At 36.8% G+C, this 20,131-nt stretch overlaps 2 protein-coding genes and 2 long non-coding RNA genes across 4 annotated transcripts; 1 reads left to right on the forward strand and 3 right to left on the reverse strand.

The window, feature by feature from the left end:
* Positions 1 to 556: 556 nt before the first annotated feature.
* Positions 557 to 2,821, reverse strand: LOC135799320 (uncharacterized). Its single transcript, XR_010549988.1, has 2 exons — positions 2,694 to 2,821; positions 557 to 2,506 (listed from the first exon to the last, which is right to left on the reverse strand). It is a non-coding gene; the product is annotated as an uncharacterized lncRNA (long non-coding RNA).
* Positions 2,822 to 3,398: 577 nt separating this feature from the next.
* On the reverse strand, positions 3,399 to 5,363 carry LOC135798740 (uncharacterized). Its single transcript, XR_010549776.1, has 3 exons — positions 4,385 to 5,363; positions 3,633 to 4,196; positions 3,399 to 3,444 (listed from the first exon to the last, which is right to left on the reverse strand). It is a non-coding gene; the product is annotated as an uncharacterized lncRNA (long non-coding RNA).
* Positions 5,364 to 10,348: 4,985 nt separating this feature from the next.
* Positions 10,349 to 18,492, reverse strand: amon (prohormone processing protease amontillado). Its single transcript, XM_065311878.1, has 11 exons — positions 18,114 to 18,492; positions 17,899 to 18,003; positions 17,565 to 17,811; positions 17,104 to 17,141; positions 16,493 to 16,569; positions 12,674 to 12,762; positions 12,229 to 12,617; positions 12,069 to 12,169; positions 11,771 to 12,004; positions 11,435 to 11,717; positions 10,349 to 11,379 (listed from the first exon to the last, which is right to left on the reverse strand). The coding sequence occupies exons 1-11, from the start codon at positions 18,306 to 18,308 to the stop codon at positions 11,218 to 11,220; spliced, it is 1,920 nt and encodes a 639-aa protein (XP_065167950.1). The 5' UTR covers positions 18,309 to 18,492; the 3' UTR covers positions 10,349 to 11,217.
* A 466-nt stretch (positions 18,493 to 18,958) lies between these two features.
* On the forward strand, positions 18,959 to 20,129 carry LOC135798298 (uncharacterized). Its single transcript, XM_065311101.1, has 3 exons — positions 18,959 to 19,381; positions 19,436 to 19,564; positions 19,618 to 20,129. The coding sequence occupies exons 1-3, from the start codon at positions 19,241 to 19,243 to the stop codon at positions 19,822 to 19,824; spliced, it is 477 nt and encodes a 158-aa protein (XP_065167173.1). The 5' UTR covers positions 18,959 to 19,240; the 3' UTR covers positions 19,825 to 20,129.
* The last annotated feature ends 2 nt before the right edge of the window (positions 20,130 to 20,131 follow it).

Genomic DNA, 20,131 nt, shown 5'->3' on the forward strand with positions numbered 1-20,131 from the left:
GAAGTAGAAAAAGGAATAGCAGAGAAGAGTAGAAGACAGAAGGAAGAGAACAGAGAGTAGAGAAGAGGAGGAGATAGAAGAAAGAGAGATAGGGGTGACAGAATTTTTAAATTTTTTGGCACGTGTCGTTATAAGACAGTCACAGGTCAATCTCCCAGAGCGCCTCCGGCGCTCTGGTCGATCGCCCACTGCTTCGATGCGTCCATTGCTCCCGGCCCAACCTACAGCTACGATGTCTCTGCGCTTCATCCCCGAAATTATCAGGCATATCAACAATTTTTATGGTGGGGGATCACCCCCAGAGAGAGGGAACTCCTTATAAGGACAATCCAGGTTTTGTAAAAATATTTCTAAGTATTAAGTCGCATCAAGAGAGGTGACACTTAAAAATATTCTTACAAGTTCTGACCTGTAGCTGAAATGAAAGAAGGAGCACACAACTCACACAGGATACCTTAACAATTTTTATAGTGGGGGATCATCCCCTGAGAGAGGGAACTCTCTTAGAGACCTGTTCCTGAAATGATAGAAGAGGTACACAAATCAAAGAAGTCAATATATTTTACTATTTCTTTATTAACAATAGAATACAAGTTTATATTTTACAAGTCAACAGAATACATGTCGCCATATTGAAACAGAACTTACGACCTGCATAGCCGGGATAATGAAATTAGGAAATAGACCATTTTCTACGTGAGTGAAAATGGGAACAAATATACAGGGTGTTACAAATAGAAAATTCAAGGTGCAAAGAAGAAAAACCTCAAACCACAACTAAAGCTAAATTTTCACGGACAACAAGAAAAACAAATATACAGGGTGCTACAAAAAGGAAATTACTACATCACAAAAAGAAAATCAATAGTACAAGAAAGAAAATAGTTGGGAATACAAATTTAGAAAACTTATAATAGGAAATCAAGAAAAACAAACATACAGGGTGATACAAACAGGAAATTCCTAAATTTAAAAATAAAATACAAAGTTTAAGTAGAAAACGACCCAGAAACGACAAATTTAGTTAGTTTTACACTAGAACGCAAGGTAAAGTAGAACATAGGGTGATACAAGAAGAAAATTGCTACATTTTACAAATAGGTATATTACAAATATTTTACATATATATTATTTTCAATAATTAATTGCCAAACTACGAAATTACGTTAAAGAGCCGGCAGATTTATGAAATAAAATTAAAAATGCGAGCAAGGAAAATTTCACGTTATTAAACCGATGATTGACATGACCATACTCTGCGGGTAGATCCAAGTCGCATCCGGCGGCACGCATCAATTTTGTGTTGTCACGGTATTCACGTTACATGCAATTTTAGATAAATATGAAAGTATAATGTAATAACGTTTGCAAACTTACCAGTTCATCAGGTAATCATAAAAAGTACTGAAACAAAAAAACAACACGTGTGTGTTTTGAGGGATAATGAACCTGTACTATTTCAACACACAATTTTCCCGGAATATCGCGTTACGGAATTTTCTCGCACTATATTCCTATACAGGGAGATTAAGAATTAAATTCTGCTTCTGGGAGAATTAATCCAAACCTAGTTTAAGACCGCGTTCGCGTGTTATAATATTAAGAAAGTACAATTCCTAGCGCAACGAGTACTATTGCGTATATGCGTATACACACAAATATCATTATAACTCGCGTTACGGAATTTTCTCGCACTATATTTCTATACAGGGAGATTAAGAATTAAATTCTGCTTTTGGGAGAATCAATCCCAACCTAGTTTAAGACCGCGTTCGCGTGTTATAATATTAAGAAAGTACAATTCCTAGCGCTACGAGTACTATTGCGTATATGCGTATACACACAAATATCATTATAACTCGCGTTACGGAATTTTCTCGACTATATTTCTATACAGGGAGATTAAGAATTAAATTCTGCTTCTGGGAGAATTAATCCAAACCTAGTTTAAGACCGCGTTCGCGTGTTATAATATTAAGAAAGTACAATTCCTAGCGCAACGAGTACTATTGCGTATATGCGTATACACACAAATATCATTATAACTCGCGTTACGGAATTTTCTCGCACTATATTTCTATACAGGGAGATTAAGAATTAAATTCTGCTTCTGGGAGAATTAATCCCAACCTAGTTTAAGACCGCGTTCGCGTGTTATAATATTAAGAAAGTACAATTCCTAGCGCTACGAGTACTATTGCGTATATGCGTATACACACAAATATCATTATAACTCGCGTTACGGAATTTTCTCGCACTATATTTCTATACAGGGAGATTAAGAATTAAATTCTGCTTCTGGGAGAATTAATCCAAACCTAGTTTAAGACCGCGTTCGCGTGTTATAATATTAAGAAAGTACAATTCCTAGCGCAACGAGTACTATTGCGTATATGCGTATACACACAAATATCATTATAACTCGCGTTACGGAATTTTCTCGCACTATATTTCTATACAGGGAGATTAAGAATTAAATTCTGCTTCTGGGAGAATTAATCCAAACCTAGTTTAAGACCGCGTTCGCGTGTTATAATATTAAGAAAGTACAATTCCTAGCGCAACGAGTACTATTGCGTATATGCGTATACACACAAATATCATTATAACTCGCGTTACGGAATTTTCTCGCACTATATTTCTATACAGGTGATTAAGAATAAAATTCTGCTTCTGGGAGAATCAATCCCAACCTAGTTTAAGACCGCGTTCGCGTGTTATAATATTAAGAAAGTACAATTCCTAGCGCTACGAGTACTATTGCGTATATGCGTATACACACAAATATCATTATAACTCGCGTTACGGAATTTTCTCGCAATATATTTCTATACAGGAGATTAAGAATAAAATTCTGCTTCTGGGAGAATTAATCCAAACCTAGTTTAAGACCGCGTTCGCGTGTTATAATATTAAGAAAGTACAATTCCTAGCACAGCGAGTACTATTGCGTATATGCGTATACACACAAATATCATTATAACTCGCGTTACGGAATTTTCTCGCACTATATTTCTATACAGGGAGATTAAGAATTAAATTCTGCTTCTGGGAGAATTAATCCGAACCTAGTTTAAGACCGCGTTCGCGTGTTATAATATTAAGAAAGTACAATTCCTAGCGCTACGAGTACTATTGCGTATATGCGTATACACACAACTATCATTATAACTCGCGTTACGGAATTTTCTCGCACTATATTTCTATACAGGGAGATTAAGAATAAAATTCTGCTTCTGGGAGAATTAATCCAAACCTAGTTTAAGACCGCGTTCGCGTGTTATAATATTAAGAAAGTACAATTCCTAGCACAGCGAGTACTATTGCGTATATGCGTATACACACAACTATCATGATAACTCGCGTTACGGAATTTTCTCGCAATATATTTCGATACAGGGAGATTAAGAATTAAATTCTGCTTCTGGGAGAATTAATCCAAACCTAGTTTAAGACCGCGTTCGCGTGTTATAATATTAAGAAAGTACAATTCCTAGCGCAACGAGTACTATTGCGTATATGCGTATACACACAAATATCATTATAACTCGCGTTACGGAATTTTCTCGCACTATATTTCTATACAGGGAGATTAAGAATTAAATTCTGCTTCTGGGAGAATTAATCCGAACCTAGTTTAAGACCGCGTTCGCGTGTTATAATATTAAGAAAGTACAATTCCTAGCGCTACGAGTACTATTGCGTATATGCGTATACACACAAATATCATTATAACTCGCGTTACGGAATTTTCTCGCACTATATTTCTATACAGGGAGATTAAGAATTAAATTCTGCTTCTGGGAGAATTAATCCAAACCTAGTTTAAGACCGCGTTCGCGTGTTATAATATTAAGAAAGTACAATTCCTAGCGCAACGAGTACTATTGCGTATATGCGTATACACACAAATATCATTATAACTCGCGTTACGGAATTTTCTCGCAATAAATTTCGATACAGGGAGATTAAGAATTAAATTCTGCTTCTGGGAGAATTAATCCAAACCTAGTTTAAGACCGCGTTCGCGTGTTATAATATTAAGAAAGTACAATTCCTAGCGCTACGAGTACTATTGCGTATATGCGTATACACACAAATATCATTATAACTCGCGTTACGGAATTTTCTCGCAATAAATTTCTATACAGGGAGATTAAGAATTAAATTCTGCTTCTGGGAGAATTAATCCAAACCTAGTTTAAGACCGCGTTCGCGTGTTATAATATTAAGAAAGTACAATTCCTAGCGCAACGAGTACTATTGCGTATATGCGTATACACACAAATATCATTATAACTCGCGTTACGGAATTTTCTCGCAATAAATTTCGATACAGGGAGATTAAGAATTAAATTCTGCTTCTGGGAGAATTAATCCGAACCTAGTTTAAGACCGCGTTCGCGTGTTATAATATTAAGAAAGTACAATTCCTAGCGCTACGAGTACTATTGCGTATATGCGTATACACACAAATATCATTATAACTCGCGTTACGGAATTTTCTCGCACTATATTTCTATACAGGGAGATTAAGAATAAAATTCTGCTTCTGGGAGAATTAATCCAAACCTAGTTTAAGACCGCGTTCGCGTGTTATAATATTAAGAAAGTACAATTCCTAGCGCTACGAGTACTATTGCGTATATGCGTATACACACAAATATCATTATAACTCGCGTTACGGAATTTTCTCGCAATAAATTTCGATACAGGGAGATTAAGAATTAAATTCTGCTTCTGGGAGAATTAATCCGAACCTAGTTTAAGACCGCGTTCGCGTGTTATAATATTAAGAAAGTACAATTCCTAGCGCAACGAGTACTATTGCGTATATGCGTATACACACAACTATCATTATAACTCGCGTTACGGAATTTTCTCGCAATAAATTTCGATACAGGGAGATTAAGAATTAAATTCTGCTTCTGGGAGAATTAATCCGAACCTAGTTTAAGACCGCGTTCGCGTGTTATAATATTAAGAAAGTACAATTCCTAGCGCTACGAGTACTATTGCGTATATGCGTATACACACAAATATCATTATAACTCGCGTTACGGAATTTTCTCGCACTAAATTTCGATAGAGGGAGATTAAGAATTAAATTCTGCTTCTGGGAGAATTAATCCGAACCTAGTTTAAGACCGCGTTCGCGTGTTATAATATTAAGAAAGTACAATTCCTAGCGCAACGAGTACTATTGCGTATATGCGTATACACACAAATATCATTATAACTCGCGTTACGGAATTTTCTCGCAATAAATTTCGATACAGGGAGATTAAGAATTAAATTCTGCTTCTGGGAGAATTAATCCAAACCTAGTTTAAGACCGCGTTCGCGTGTTATAATATTAAGAAAGTACAATTCCTAGCGCAACGAGTACTATTGCGTATATGCGTATACACACAAATATCATTATAACTCGCGTTACGGAATTTTCTCGCAATAAATTTCTATACAGGGAGATTAAGAATTAAATTCCGCTTCTGGGAGAATTAATCCAAACCTAGTTTAAGACCGCGTTCGCGTGTTATAATATTAAGAAAGTACAATTCCTAGCGCAACGAGTACTATTGCGTATATGCGTATACACACAAATATCATTATAACTCGCGTTACGGAATTTTCTCGCAATATATTTCGATACAGGAGATTAAGAATTAAATTCCGCTTCTGGGAGAATTAATCCAAACCTAGTTTAAGACCGCGTTCGCGTGTTATAATATTAAGAAAGTACAATTCCTAGCGCTACGAGTACTATTGCGTATATGCGTATACACACAAATATCATTATAACTCGCGTTACGGAATTTTCTCGCAATATATTTCGATACAGGGAGATTAAGAATTAAATTCTGCTTCTGGGAGAATTAATCCAAACCTAGTTTAAGACCGCGTTTGCGTGTTATAATATTAAGAAAGTACAATTCCTAGCGCAACGAGTACTATTGCGTATATGCGTATACACACAAATATCATTATAACTCGCGTTACGGAATTTTCTCGCACTATATTTCTATACAGGGAGATTAAGAATAAAATTCTGCTTCTGGGAGAATTAATCCAAACCTAGTTTAAGACCGCGTTCGCGTGTTATAATATTAAGAAAGTACAATTCCTAGCGCTACGAGTACTATTGCGTATATGCGTATACACACAAATATCATTATAACTCGCGTTACGGAATTTTCTCGCAATAAATTTCGATACAGGGAGATTAAGAATTAAATTCTGCTTCTGGGAGAATTAATCCAAACCTAGTTTAAGACCGCGTTCGCGTGTTATAATATTAAGAAAGTACAATTCCTAGCGCAACGAGTACTATTGCGTATATGCGTATACACACAAATACCATTATAACTCGCGTTACGGAATTTTCTCGCAATAAATTTCGATACAGGAGATTAAGAATAAAATTCTGCTTCTGGGAGAATTAATCCAAACCTAGTTTAAGACCGCGTTCGCGTGTTATAATATTAAGAAAGTACAATTCCTAGCGCAACGAGTACTCTTGCCTATACGAGTATAGCATGAATCAGTGAAACACACGTCGCCGTGTGTTGCAGCGCGATATATACGAATCATCAAAGTCGACGGAACAGTTTTCGAGCGCAAGCATGTACCTACTATCACACCGACGGTACAAGGTTGAAGCACGGGATGTGATATCGAACGCGACACAGTGAAGATACAAACAATTCCAATATTTTAAATATTAATTATTGTTGATTAAGGTGATTGAGAGAAGACAATTAATAAGACAATAAGACAATTTCAATCGCAAAACACTAAAAGTGAGCGAAATATTGCTGAAATAATGCTTTGGTGGTGTTTTTCGAGTACATAGTTTATCGTAGTATTTTTTATGTACAACCCCAAAGGCTCACTTAACACAAACATTTTTGTAAAAATTACTTCACACTTTACATAGCTGAAGGACATTAAACTATTGCTTATTTCTATTTCAGTACAACAGTGACACAATTATAACACTATACACTAAAATATTGAAGTAAATAATTATATATGTTATTATACTAATATATTAACAACAAAATTCAAAATTGTATATACTTATGTTTTATATATTCTATGTTAGGTTTAGTTGTGTCAGCATGTCAAGGCTTAGTTAACGCATTCGTGGTTTGTAAAGCGCACTTTACACTTTATAAAATACGTTTAAATGTTAGTAAAGTTACATTTATTCGCATTTTAGTTTTACAGTGCTATAATTGTAACTGTATATCATTTAAAATAGAAATAAACAATTGTATAATTAATTTTGCTAAACTTTCTAAGAACAAAAATAAAATTTTACTAATTATAATACTTTTATCTTATAATTTTTAACTACCAAAGCTTAGTTAACACAAACGTACTTGGTAAAGAGTACTTTTCACATTATAACACACGTTTATGTCGGTAAACTTATATTTATTTATATTTCAGTATTACAGTGTTATATTTGAACCACTGCACCTCGAAAAATACAAATAAATAATTATTTAAGGAATTTCGTTACCCTAATAAAAATTAAGTAAATTGTAATGATTATATTTTTTATGAACCTACAAGTTCTAATGCTCACTTAACACTGAAATTTTTGTAAAGGTTACTTTACACTTGATACGGATGTAGGACAGTAAAATATTACTGATTTTTATTTCAGTGCTACAGTGATACATTTATAGCACGACATATCGTCAAATTGAAATAAAGACGTGACAACGTGCAGCGTGAGGAGATGACAACGACGACGACACACGAGAATGTGATAAGAAAATATAAATTGTGTTCAAAACAAGCACAATTCTTGTGTCGAATGCCCACGTGTGCTGATAAATATAGAAATAAATAATACAATTCTATTTTATGATTTTTAGTTTATGCTAGTGCCATATTTGAATGATACAGATGCGAATGAAGTGGTGTTTTGTTATATTTTCTTATATTGTTACTCTTCTATTGTTATTGTAGTCAGACGTAATTTACAGAAGTCCAAAATTGATTACAAATTCATGTAACAATTCGTATTAATCGCAAAATGTGCAGAGAGCAGCAATAATCAACAAAAAATTAATTACCTATTTCATTGAATTACAATATTTCTTTCTTGAGCTCGCTTAAGTTACCATTAATTAATACGTAAATGACAAAGATCAATATTAAAGACTAAAATTAATTTATTTCACAAACTAAAAGAGATAGACAAGAATGGATTTCAAATTCTTAATCAACGAAAAATTCTTAAAATAATAAGCTAGTTATAATTAAAATTTAAGAGATGAAACAAAACAGAAATCAATTATAAGATGCTTCAGCAGGGCTCGCGACTATTTTGAGTCATTGTACGCATTGAAACGCGATTAAAAAAACTACGTAAATAACTGTTCGACGCAGAAATTGAAACGAAAAATATAATTCAAATATAAACTTACCAATGCATAACTAATAGGACTCCAGAATACGGCAAATACTGCAAATAAAAAAAGAAAACATTAGTTAAAACAAACATATTTCGAACGATTTAGTAATATTATAATACTATATTCACACAACGAAGAAAAACAAACAACATGTGATGTTTAGTTACTTACACCAGCACGATGGGTCATCCTAATGTCGAATATCAAATCAACATGGAAATGATATGTACCCGATTCACACTCGCGATCACAATAAACAATAAACACCCCAATAAAATAAGATTACTATAGTCGCAATTCAAAATAAAATAATCGATTGATGATGAAATATAACGTTAATTTAGAAAGTAGAAGACCGAACATACGATACGAGTCGCGAGAAACACGTCTGGACCAACCAGACATCGGCACGAAACTGGCCGTGAACTGCACAAACAAGGACGCAACAGTTTATGATAAGAAAGTAAGAGGTACGCAAAACCGGTGCGTCGATGTCACGCGATCTTCTGCGCGAATTGCAATTGGCAGGGTACCTGCGACCAAAACTAAACTACGATGCAGCATCATGTGGCGTGAGCGGACGGCAACGACACACGGGCATGCGATAAGAAAGTGTAAATTGTGTTCAAAACAAACACAATTCTCGTCTCGAATGCTCACCTTTGCCGATAAATACAGAAATAAATAATACAAGTCTGTTTTAGGATTTTTCGTTTATGCTAGTGTCATCTATGAATGATACAGATAATAGTCCCGGAATTTAAAGTACAAAAATTAATGAAAATTAAAATTCAATTTACTCAATTCTGATTTCTTATGGTGACAGATTCTTAGATTTTACATCAAATATTTAAGTAATATTTAATTCGAACATTTCTCGTTGGTAAACTATGGGCTCTAAAGCAAACTTATACCAAGATAAGAAGATGAGAATGATGATTGAAACATCTCCAAATAAAACTTCAAATTTTCACTCTGAATTCTCATTTACATTGCCGATAAACAATAATACGTAGAACTAAACTTGAAATCGAGGTACACTTTAAATAAATGTTTAAATTATTTTACCTACCACTTTATCAAACAGAGCAAATCGACGGTAAATTGATAGATATTTAATTAAAAAAGAAACAAAACAATTGGTTATTTACTTCATTGGTACGTAGCATGTTGAAATGAATCTGAGTTCCGTCGGAACCCAAATTTAAATTAAAATTCTTGTTAATCGCAATAATTATAGAAATGACAATATTTACCTGATAGCACATTAATCCTTGATCATCTCCAGATGATAAAAATCTTTTGCACAAGTCAATTATTTCTTAGCGTTCACAAAATATCGCCGGCCGTCGCCCGACGGCAACAGTCTCACAACAAACACGTGAATAAATTAAACACGCAAAATTTAGAAACACAAAGATTAATAATTAACTAATAACACACGCGATAAAGAACTATTCCAAGTCTAAACACGTTTATTTATTAAATATATCGCGATTTAGCGAACTTATATCACAGAATATCGCAAGCCGAAAACGTGGAATGTGTGCTAGTCGTTATCGCACCGATGAAATAAACAATATTCACTCTCAGGAATATTTCAAGTTAAACTTGCATCGTCGCGCCATCTGCGGACACATTATAGTACCTCACAAAGCAACAAAGTGTTTCAAAAAGTGTGGCGCGCATGTGAGTCAGTGCGGAATTATCTATGAGGTAGTGAGTGGTCACGCACTTAAATGGCAGCGTCCGTGTGACACACGTACACAAAAGTGTGTATACAACACACTATATAAATGAATAGCAGTTTTATACAGAAATGCAATAAGTCAAACCTAGAGGGGTCCAGATATTCAAATTTAAGTTATGTTTATGTATTAATATTTTTGGTTTGTGAAAAAGTATCACACACTGCGGAAAAACAAATATTAATTTATTTATAATCTTGCTTGCCATATATATCTGATTATTTAACGTAACGTTCTCATCCCACAAACAAAACTTCTTTTTTTCATTTTCTACTAATTACATTACACATTATCTTGAGACAATAAATTATATTTTACAATAGATATATTTATATATGTATATATATACTATTAGAGATTAGTTTCTTACATACTCTTGTTTTTTTCTTGTTTCGAACTCATCGAAATTGCGTTCTTCTTGTTTTGTGAATGTTAGTTATATATCTATTACCCCCAAAAATTAACGCAATTGTGCAATTATATCAAATCGTATCAATATTTATCTCATGGTTCATTTGTGTCCCCCGCTTGCATTTACATCGTCGAATAATTTAATAATAAAATAATTGTTTTTGGTACCTTTTTGCATCTTAGATTAGTTTTAAGTTATATCCTACGTACGAAGAATGTTAATTACGTTTAAATATATCATTTATATAGAATATTTCTGGTTTGCGTTTTGTATAGACCTTGCTTACACATGATTACAGTTCCTTTTTGTGTACATACATTGTGTTTGCAAAGAGAAACAAAGGAAAATCGTAACGAAATCACTCTTAGATTAAAGCTTTTCATTTGTTTCTTGCTTTGTGTTGTAGTCGTAGTTAGATTGTTTTGGCTAATGCGTTTTTGTGCAAATTCTCTAGTCAATTGTTTACGTGTCATCCTCACAGCTTAGCTATTCTTACTTAAACATTAATTTTTTGCTGGCTATTTGTATGGAATCAATTTCTCTGTTAGTTATCAGCCGGTTGAAATGTTGTTCGTATAATAGAGTCAATTTAATTTTGAAATTAGCTGTTTGAGATGTGCTGGGCTTACATTTTCATGCGGCCTTCATGCGCTTTCTTCACAATCGCCAACTTCGAGTGTGGATCCAACACATTGAGATCAGTATACGGCGATTCTTTGGTGCCATGCAACATCAGTGACCATTCCTTGAGGAAACCCGTTTGCGGAGTGTCCGAATTAAATTTCGCCTGCAAATAAACCCAAATTACATTCAATACATCAAAAAATAACAAAATAACTCACTTCAAGCAACCATGTTCCTTGCGGATATTCACCCCACGTGTGCGTGGTCATGAACGGCCATTTTGTGAACCCATCACGAGCGTCATCATCATTCACACGCTTTGAGAGTATCATCGATCGTGTGCCCATCGGCGAGGTGAGGAACAATTCCAAATCACCACGGCGTGATGCATTCACAGTGAGCACGGCTTGCACATGCTCTAAATATTTCACTTCGGTGTCGGTTCCCTCACAAGCGTTTGTTATTATTTTGATGATAATAGACTTCCTCGATGGAATACGCCTGCACAAAACTTTAATGAAACAAAAAGATTCCAACTCTGTTGGGCAACTCACTGTAATTCTTTGACAATTCCACCCTCACAATGATAACGCGGCGGGACAGTTTTCCATTGTTTCGACAGCGCCACCATTGCCCCAGCATCCAATACTCCGAAACCAAACAAATGATTGAATTCCAATCCCACTCCGTTCATTGTCCAATGAAAACGCCCCTTGGCATCAAACAGAGAGTTTCTCTTCGATGTCAATACAGTTAGATGTTGAATATCACGCCATGTTAAATTACGACTGGCAAACAAACAATAAAAATTAATTTTTATATAAAATTTTATATTATAATAAATTTACATACTTGGCTTCCAGGGCGAGAGCAAACACACCGGCAGCTTCCGGAGCAGCAGCGGATGTACCAGAATGCGTTGTTGTGCATTTACCATACAAATCGGTCGTCGCCTGAATAAAAATTGAAATAATTTTTTAATTTTTTTTAATTGAAATAAGTTTTTGCATACCACTCCAGTATTGGGATCCTTTGCACCATTACTAAACGTACTCGCCAATGTACTTGAACAACTCTCATCATAATGCGCATTCTGACCATCATTGATAGCACTATTGATGCTGATTGTCCACATACTCGCCGCGTAACCATCACAGTTGCAATCATCATCCTCGCCGCCATCACCACTCGCCCAGACGTAAATATTTCCCAAACCACCGCGGCCATCGTTCACGCCACGCACAATCGCGCGCATTGTTGCATTCCGGGGACCATCAACGGTTTTACCATCATCTGTAGGACCCCAGGACGCGCTGTAGATGTCGATTAGGTTTGGTTCATGACCCATGCTGTTGGCTTCAATTAAATCCGTCATGTAAGGTTGGTCCAACATGCGTATACCTATCACAAACATAAAAATTAAATTTTTGATTTTTTAAGGAAAATTTTATATTTACCAGCAATTTTGGAATCATACGCCACTCCAACACCACAAATACCATTATCTCTTGCAGCGGCAACCTCTCCAGCACATCTGGTACCATGACTGTGGAAATAAAACAAAAAACAAATTGAAATTACTTTTACTTTTGTACTTTTTGCGTTTTGCGGTTGCAGTTTTCAATACTGTCAAGTACTCAATTCATGTAAACACAAAAACTTTATACTCTTAAGCAAGTAAAAGTCATTTTGTCAATCATGCAGGCATTCTTCTGCAAACGCGCACACAGTCTGATATGTAGAGCGTGTAAATACTTGTCCTTTTTCTATTCCAACATATCATCATATTCATATTAATATTCTTATTCATTGGATGGAATTGACGGAATAATTGCGCCCGAAAATTCGGATTTCTACTTTTACTTAATCCAACCAGACCGCAATTCGTCAGACATTGTAATTTAACGCCTTCGAAAGCTCGCGCCGGTAATTCTAACAATTCACCATGTAATCGTTTCGTTAATTAATCGTTTAATTCCATAAACGCACCAATTGAAATCCACTAGCCATGCTGGACTAGCGACAATGAACACGCGCGCGTATTTCTTGTTAATTTCTTCGCCTCCTCGAAATTTCACTCGAATTAAATCGAAATCATGTTTGTGCAAAAAGCACATCATGTTTGGTGAGTTTTTAAGCAAAAGAAACACTCGGTAGATATTCATGTATGTATAATGCATGTTTATGCGGTTTACAAGCACTTCTTGCGCGCTGCTCCAAATTTCTTTCGGCTTTGGCGGGATTGAGTATAAAAGCAACAGCGGTTGTTCGAAAAAACGTATTCAGAACACAAGCAGCGTATGAGAAACATCCAAAATGATTTATACGAGGTATTTTGCAGTAAGTTTTCACATATTACCAACAAAACAAATGAATTAATCCAATTGTTTGTGTTTTTGTGTTTTGTGTAGATTTTCATATTGTGTTTGCGCGGTAGCAACCAACAGGACACCGAATCGCTGCAACCCAATCAGCACACAGTGTCCAAACCGGTTCAACCTCTCGCGATTAATGTGCAAAGTGACGATTTGGAAGCAGTGGAATCAAATATTCAGGAATCACCGCCGATTGCGCTGAAGCAAGTGCAGTTCAAAGACGCGGAACATTACCGGGTGCATGACGATGAAGTGCAAAGTGAGACAAAATCAACTGGTATTACTCCGAGGATTTCCGTGGCCGTGGTACCAACTGTTGTAAGTCCGGTCGCATCTACAGGGTCTTCCGTAAAACAAACTTTTCTGAAACCAGCATCTGTGATAAAACCTAAACCTAGGATGACTTTAAAAGAATTAAGTCCACCAATGTATTACAAAATCATCAAAAAAGTTGAATATGGACATGGACATGGTCCAAAGAAGATTCAAAGACGACAGGGTTTTGTAAACGTGAACGGGAATGACCATCGATTTATTATGCGTCCTCCTATGCATTACCATGCACCTCATACAGTCAAGTTCTTCATCCAGCCAACTCATATCAAAGGTGGTCCCAAAGGAGCCAAAGTATTCGTACCTGTTATGCCCAAACCAGCGGATAAGATACCCAAGTGGGCTGTCCATAAACAACCCGGATTTATTCTCGCGCGTCCATCTGGTTCCGGTCCAGGAAAACCACCAAGTTCCTACGTGCAATTCCATGCAACCATTCCGAAGAAACCCAAAACCTATGGTCATCAATTCACACCCGCACATATCCCAATTAATAATGGTCCACATCGTCATCCTACTTTTCCCCATTATCCTCAACCCCAAGCTCCACCAGTAAACAATTATGCTCACCAAGTGGAAGCTGAACCAGAGGAACACTACGAATCTGAACCGGGTCACGTGTTGCCTGGATGGTCTCAAGGAGGAGCTCGTCCCATGCATCCCCGTCAGTAATTCCAGAATTACCCGAATGGGCCCAGCAGGAATCCCCGTATGAGATAGAAAGTGATGGGTTTAATCCTGTTGCATTACCGCATGTGTACCCAGCTAAGTTTGGACATACAGCAGCTGGGAGTGCGTATGAAGGGTATGACCCAAGCATCTTCGCCGGATTCCCGCAAGGTAATCAAGCTTACGCCCAGATGCAAATGGGTCACCCTCCACAGATACCACAAGTGCAGGGACCGCAATATGCGGTAGAGGAACAAACTTTCGATGTGCCTCCACCAAGAGGACCAGCAAGGAGACCTCCAGGAGCACCTATACCTGTACCCCCCAAAAATCAAGGTTTATCCGCAACTCCACCTCAAGTCATGACCCAAGCCCAACTCCAAATGCAATATGATCACATCAGTCAGTATCCCGGGTTTGATCAAGGTTCCCAACCAAGCCCACCGGTAGGTGATATTGATTACAGCGCTTATCAACCCAAACCTGCACAGATTGCATCCAACACTGCTCAAACGCAACATGGACCTCCATCTCACCTGGCACCTGAACACCCTAAACATTACCCAGCATTGTCTTCCATACAAGACTACTCACCAAATTACCTAAGAGAATCTCCGGAACAATACAAATATTCTGAGGAAACTGCTCAGGAACAACCAGGACCAGGCCCCTGGGCGTATCAACCTTCACAAGCTGACCACTCACAATGGGCGCAAGCAAAACCCAACCTGCAGGCGGCCTACGCCTGGACACAGAAAACCCAAGATGGAAAATTGATTCACGTCACGCAGGACGTCGAAGAATCCCGGACGGAAATCACCAAAGTGAAACCATTCGCCAAACAAGTGATTAATCATTCGCCTACGCATCATGAAGTTGTTAAGAAACAAGTGTCTTCATCGCCTGTTATCTCCGAGAAAGAAGATCATTCTAGTCAGGAGACGCAGGAAATTGAACCGACGAAAGAAGCGCAGGTTTCTAAAGAACAAGCAGCGCCTGCGTCCCCACAGAAAGAAAGTATGATTTCAAATGGGTGGACACCAATCATCAATAATTAAAATATTAAATTTTTTGATTCCTAAATTTTCAAATTCAACCAAAACCGACCTCACTTTATACTCGCAGTTGGTAAACTAGTTTATGATGCAGATAATGATGTCGAGCATTCACTTGAATGCGATTTTGTTTTTGTTCTGTTTTTGATGCTCAATTATTTATTAATTTATTTTTTATACCTTTTTACTTATGCATAATTCATTGTTGCTCGCTATATCTGTTACTTTTCATGCGTATTGTTGTGCGGTATTAATTTATTTGTGTTATGTATTTTAACCGCAATAAATTATGTTAATTTTGTTTAATTAAACTTGTAAATTATTCGTGAAGCCGCTAAGAATTGTGTGAATGCTAGCGTTTTGTTCTAGTTACATGAAAAATTCATTTCATTATAAATTTACGCGTAAAATGAATTTTTATATTTAGGTTCATTATCAGACGACTCGATGGTAACAAAAACGAGTCTGATTTTCATGTTGATGTTGACAACAATCTGAATTTAATTGAGTTTACGTTCGATCCGTTTTGTAAACAGCAAACATTTTAAATTGAGCGTGAATTGAAATAAAATCAATTTAAGTTTTTAATAAAATACCGGCATTTTTCAGATGATACCGGTATTTCTAAAGTTAATAACTTATTCAATGATTAACTTAACTTATGTTTATTGTCATTGCAATTAAAAATACCGGTATTTCAAAAAAATAACCGGTATACCGTTATTAATACCGATGTTTCACTTTTTTTAAGATAAATGCAGTTTTCACCAGTTGCGCACGCGATAAATAATGATCCGATGATAATTCATGCAAATTAAAGTTGATAACTTGATAACTAACTCACCTGTTGAACCAATCGTCCGTGTACCGCGGGTATGGAAACGGATCGTTGCTGCTGAAATCGTAGCTCGCCTCCGCGTTCTGCAAAAAGCCATCAGAGTGAATTAGCGTAATTCGACGAAACGAAACGAGCTTTTGTATTTCTAGTGCGCCAGCAGGTACAGCACGTAATTAAATAAAAGAATAAAACGTCAAAACAAATATTTATTCGTCCTTCGACCATTCGCATCTATTGCATTGGCTTAGCTTTCAGCGCGCGACGAACGACAGTAATTGCGCGCACAGAGAGCGAATTTCCCGTAATTCTCATCTCTCGGACTCGCCGGGGATTTGTAAATGATGGAATTCGAGAAAAACGCCTACATTCGCTCACCTACATGACTTGTCAATCGTTAAAATCAACAAATGTATCATTTTTTTCTATTTTAACCAAGAAATTTAATATAAATTTTAATAAAAACTACGAAAAATAAGTTTAGTGATAAAAGAACGTGGGTGAAAATACAATAAATATAAAATAGCACAAATAACACAAAGCGAGAGGCGAAAATAGGATCCAGAAACGTGAAACTAAGGACGCACAAGTGCTTGACAAATTGTTTGTAAGGTACTCACGTAATTGAACTTCAAATCCGGATGCATGTAGTCGACGCCTATCCGAACATAGTATAAGAGAAAATCATTCGTCAATGTCAAGCAGTTACAAGATTATACAGTGTGATACTCCACTGAATATAACCAAAGATGTTGGTTAAGTAGGCAACACATTATACTCTTTAGTATTTTGTAATACATTAAGTAATTTAAGGTTATTTTTTAATAAATATGTGTTTTTAACTTTAAATTAAGTGTTTTTTGAATACTATGTTGCATAACCCAGTATTATATGATACAAAACTATTTCCAGACACGTGTTGCCACGTTATGCAGGAAACTGCGGTTTTATAACCATAGAAATGCACCGCGTGAGCAATAAACCGATTAATAACGAGATAATAAAACGCACGATTCGTTATAGATAAACGATTAATTATACGCTGATATGTTATAAGATAAAATAAAATGAAATAAATTACCATCATCCATAATGGCGGTGGTGACGTTCTTCCCAGTGACCCCTTGAGCCCATGCAGCCTCGACGTTCAGATCCAGCTTTGCTTTTCCGCCATTCTGACCGGTGTTCTTCAGATACCATTGAAAGGAGAAGTACGGATCCGTCGGATCCTTGTGTGGTTCGATATTCTTCACCAGATTCTCAACGCGCAGAGGTTTGTAGCCGCGTTTCACACGTGTGAAGCCAGGTTGTTGGATTGCCGAATGAATCTGATAACCGAAACATGTTTTCGTGTATTTTGGGTTGCATATATTAAACATATTAAATGCTGTTTTATAATAAATTTCAAAACTTACCAATGGATCTACTTTTAGTTTACGCATATGCGAAATGGAACGCTTGGTTCTCGCCGTCGGTAACCCATGATTCACGAAGTGATACTCCATACGGGACCCCAACAGCTGCAATATTAACAAAATGAATCAAAATTCAGGTCTCTGACCCGCACAATTTGTTAAATGTGTGTTAAAGAAGTTAGAAGTTGATAAAACGTGCACAATATGTTACTGACCGGACCCATGTTGACGAAACCATTCCTGGCGGCGACGCGATGCGCCTCCTCCGGATGGACGTCGCGCCGAAACCGCACCAGGAAGGAGTTGCTGAAGACATCGCCGGCGCGCGCCTCGCTGACGACGGCGGCGAGCACGACGGCGACGAGGGTGACGAGGCGGCCCACCAAATGCAGGCTGCGACGCACGGGCATCGTCGCACTACGAATGGCAGCGGTTGTGGCGGCGGCAGCAAGCGCCCGCCGTCCCCCACAGCCGGCGAGCGGCGCAGGCGCCCCTCGTGCGCAACCACCGACGTCATTGCCGCATCGATTTTCCACATTTCTCGCATTTACGTGCGAATACACTTGTCGCGAGCATGATGCTACGATTACGCACCACGGTGTGTTTGCGCTGCGTATTAATGAGCGTTTGACGACCGAGAGCCACTCTCGGCGTGCGGCGTGATGCTGGCGACGACTTTATTTGCACATTGTTATCGATTCATAAATAATGGATGTTTCATGGCGCCGGGCGCCCACGCTTTCTAATCATCTTGTCGAGTTTTTACTTTTTGTGATTTATGTCCGCCGGGCAGCATATCAAAAACAACTTTTGAAACTTTTGAACGCTTTAAGTATTTTACAAAGTTTTCTCACATTGTTTTAAGGGATTTAAATACCAAACAACGCCGCGATTATACTTTAACTTCATAAAAACATTATAAACAATCACATTTAAATTAAATCCTTGCACCTAACACCTTTGCAAAATAACAATAACAATGAATAAACCTGTGATTTGTGAATGATTTGAATGATTTAACATACAGCGCCCTCATTCGCAGTTTCCTGAACTAAACCATATGCCAAATAAAAAATAAACCAATTTCTATTGTTTTGCAACAAATCAACTTGAATTCCAAACTTATAAATTTCTATTAATTTATGACGTTCCACCTCACCATAGATAAATTATGTCTTAATTTTCTCAAGTTTTAGTTGTAAACGGACGCCATTCCATTCCTAATCCGAAATGTCAACCTAATTCTTGCTCAATCTTCGTGAGCTCGTTGATTACAATTATTTTCAAAATATCCAGCTATCCATCATCTGTATCGGTGTAATTTTAAGCAGAAAAGACAATCATGGGCAGTTATCGGCGGGCAATCATGACGGGCTTCCTCTGTCGCCTGTGTTCACTGTACAAACATGTTGTTATCCATTTGTACAGTCGACGTGCCCGAGATCTTTCCCTGCTGGAGAAAATCAAAATTCTTCCTGTTAGTGTAAGTAATCCATCATAAAACCACAAGAAACTGCTTGTATATTACTTCTTTCAGATTAAAAAGTACGATAAACTGCCGAAAACAGTCTGTGAGTCTTGTGTTGAGAAGTTATGTAGTCAGTATGAATATATACAACAAATCAGGAAGAATCTGGAGATACAAGTGAAGCATCAAACCACACATGTAAGAAAACAAGATATACTTGTATACAATTAAAAGTATTTCTGTGTTTGTAGGCAAATGGTTGTCCACCAGGGTGTTTATTAAGTGTTGTAAGCAATGCAGGTGCTTCAACTTCCACCAGTTCTTCAGCAGAAGCACGATTAGCGTCGTCTTCATCGCGTTTGCATGTGAATGAAAACGGCGAGCAGATATCGCATCCCATACGCGTTGTTATCGTGGATCATAATGGTGAGAATAATGGTGAAGGCTCAAACAGCTGATGATTTTCCAGCACAAACAGAAATCAATTCTGTGGTTGTAACAATTCAAGTGTTTTAAATGTTCAGTTCCTATCCAGAGATGTGAACTCGTGAAACGTGGTGAAAAGCTCAAGCTATGTACAAGCAATTTCCTTGATAATTTAACGTTGTGTTGTTGAATGACTGGTATTTCTGAATTCTGAACAAAAGAATCTTTTTTATATTATATTGTTATTAAAACTAGGATTATTTTAGCGTTTAGGATTTATGTTGATTGTGCAGGTGATGTTCACGATGTTGAAATAAAGTGATATTTGTACCCATAATC

This window comes from Atheta coriaria, unplaced genomic scaffold (assembly GCF_025399875.1).
Source record: "Atheta coriaria isolate IRGN ID8LTWV9N9 unplaced genomic scaffold, Caltech_Dcor_3.1 hic_scaffold_9_pilon, whole genome shotgun sequence".
Classification (NCBI taxonomy): Eukaryota; Metazoa; Arthropoda; class Insecta; order Coleoptera; family Staphylinidae; genus Dalotia; species Dalotia coriaria.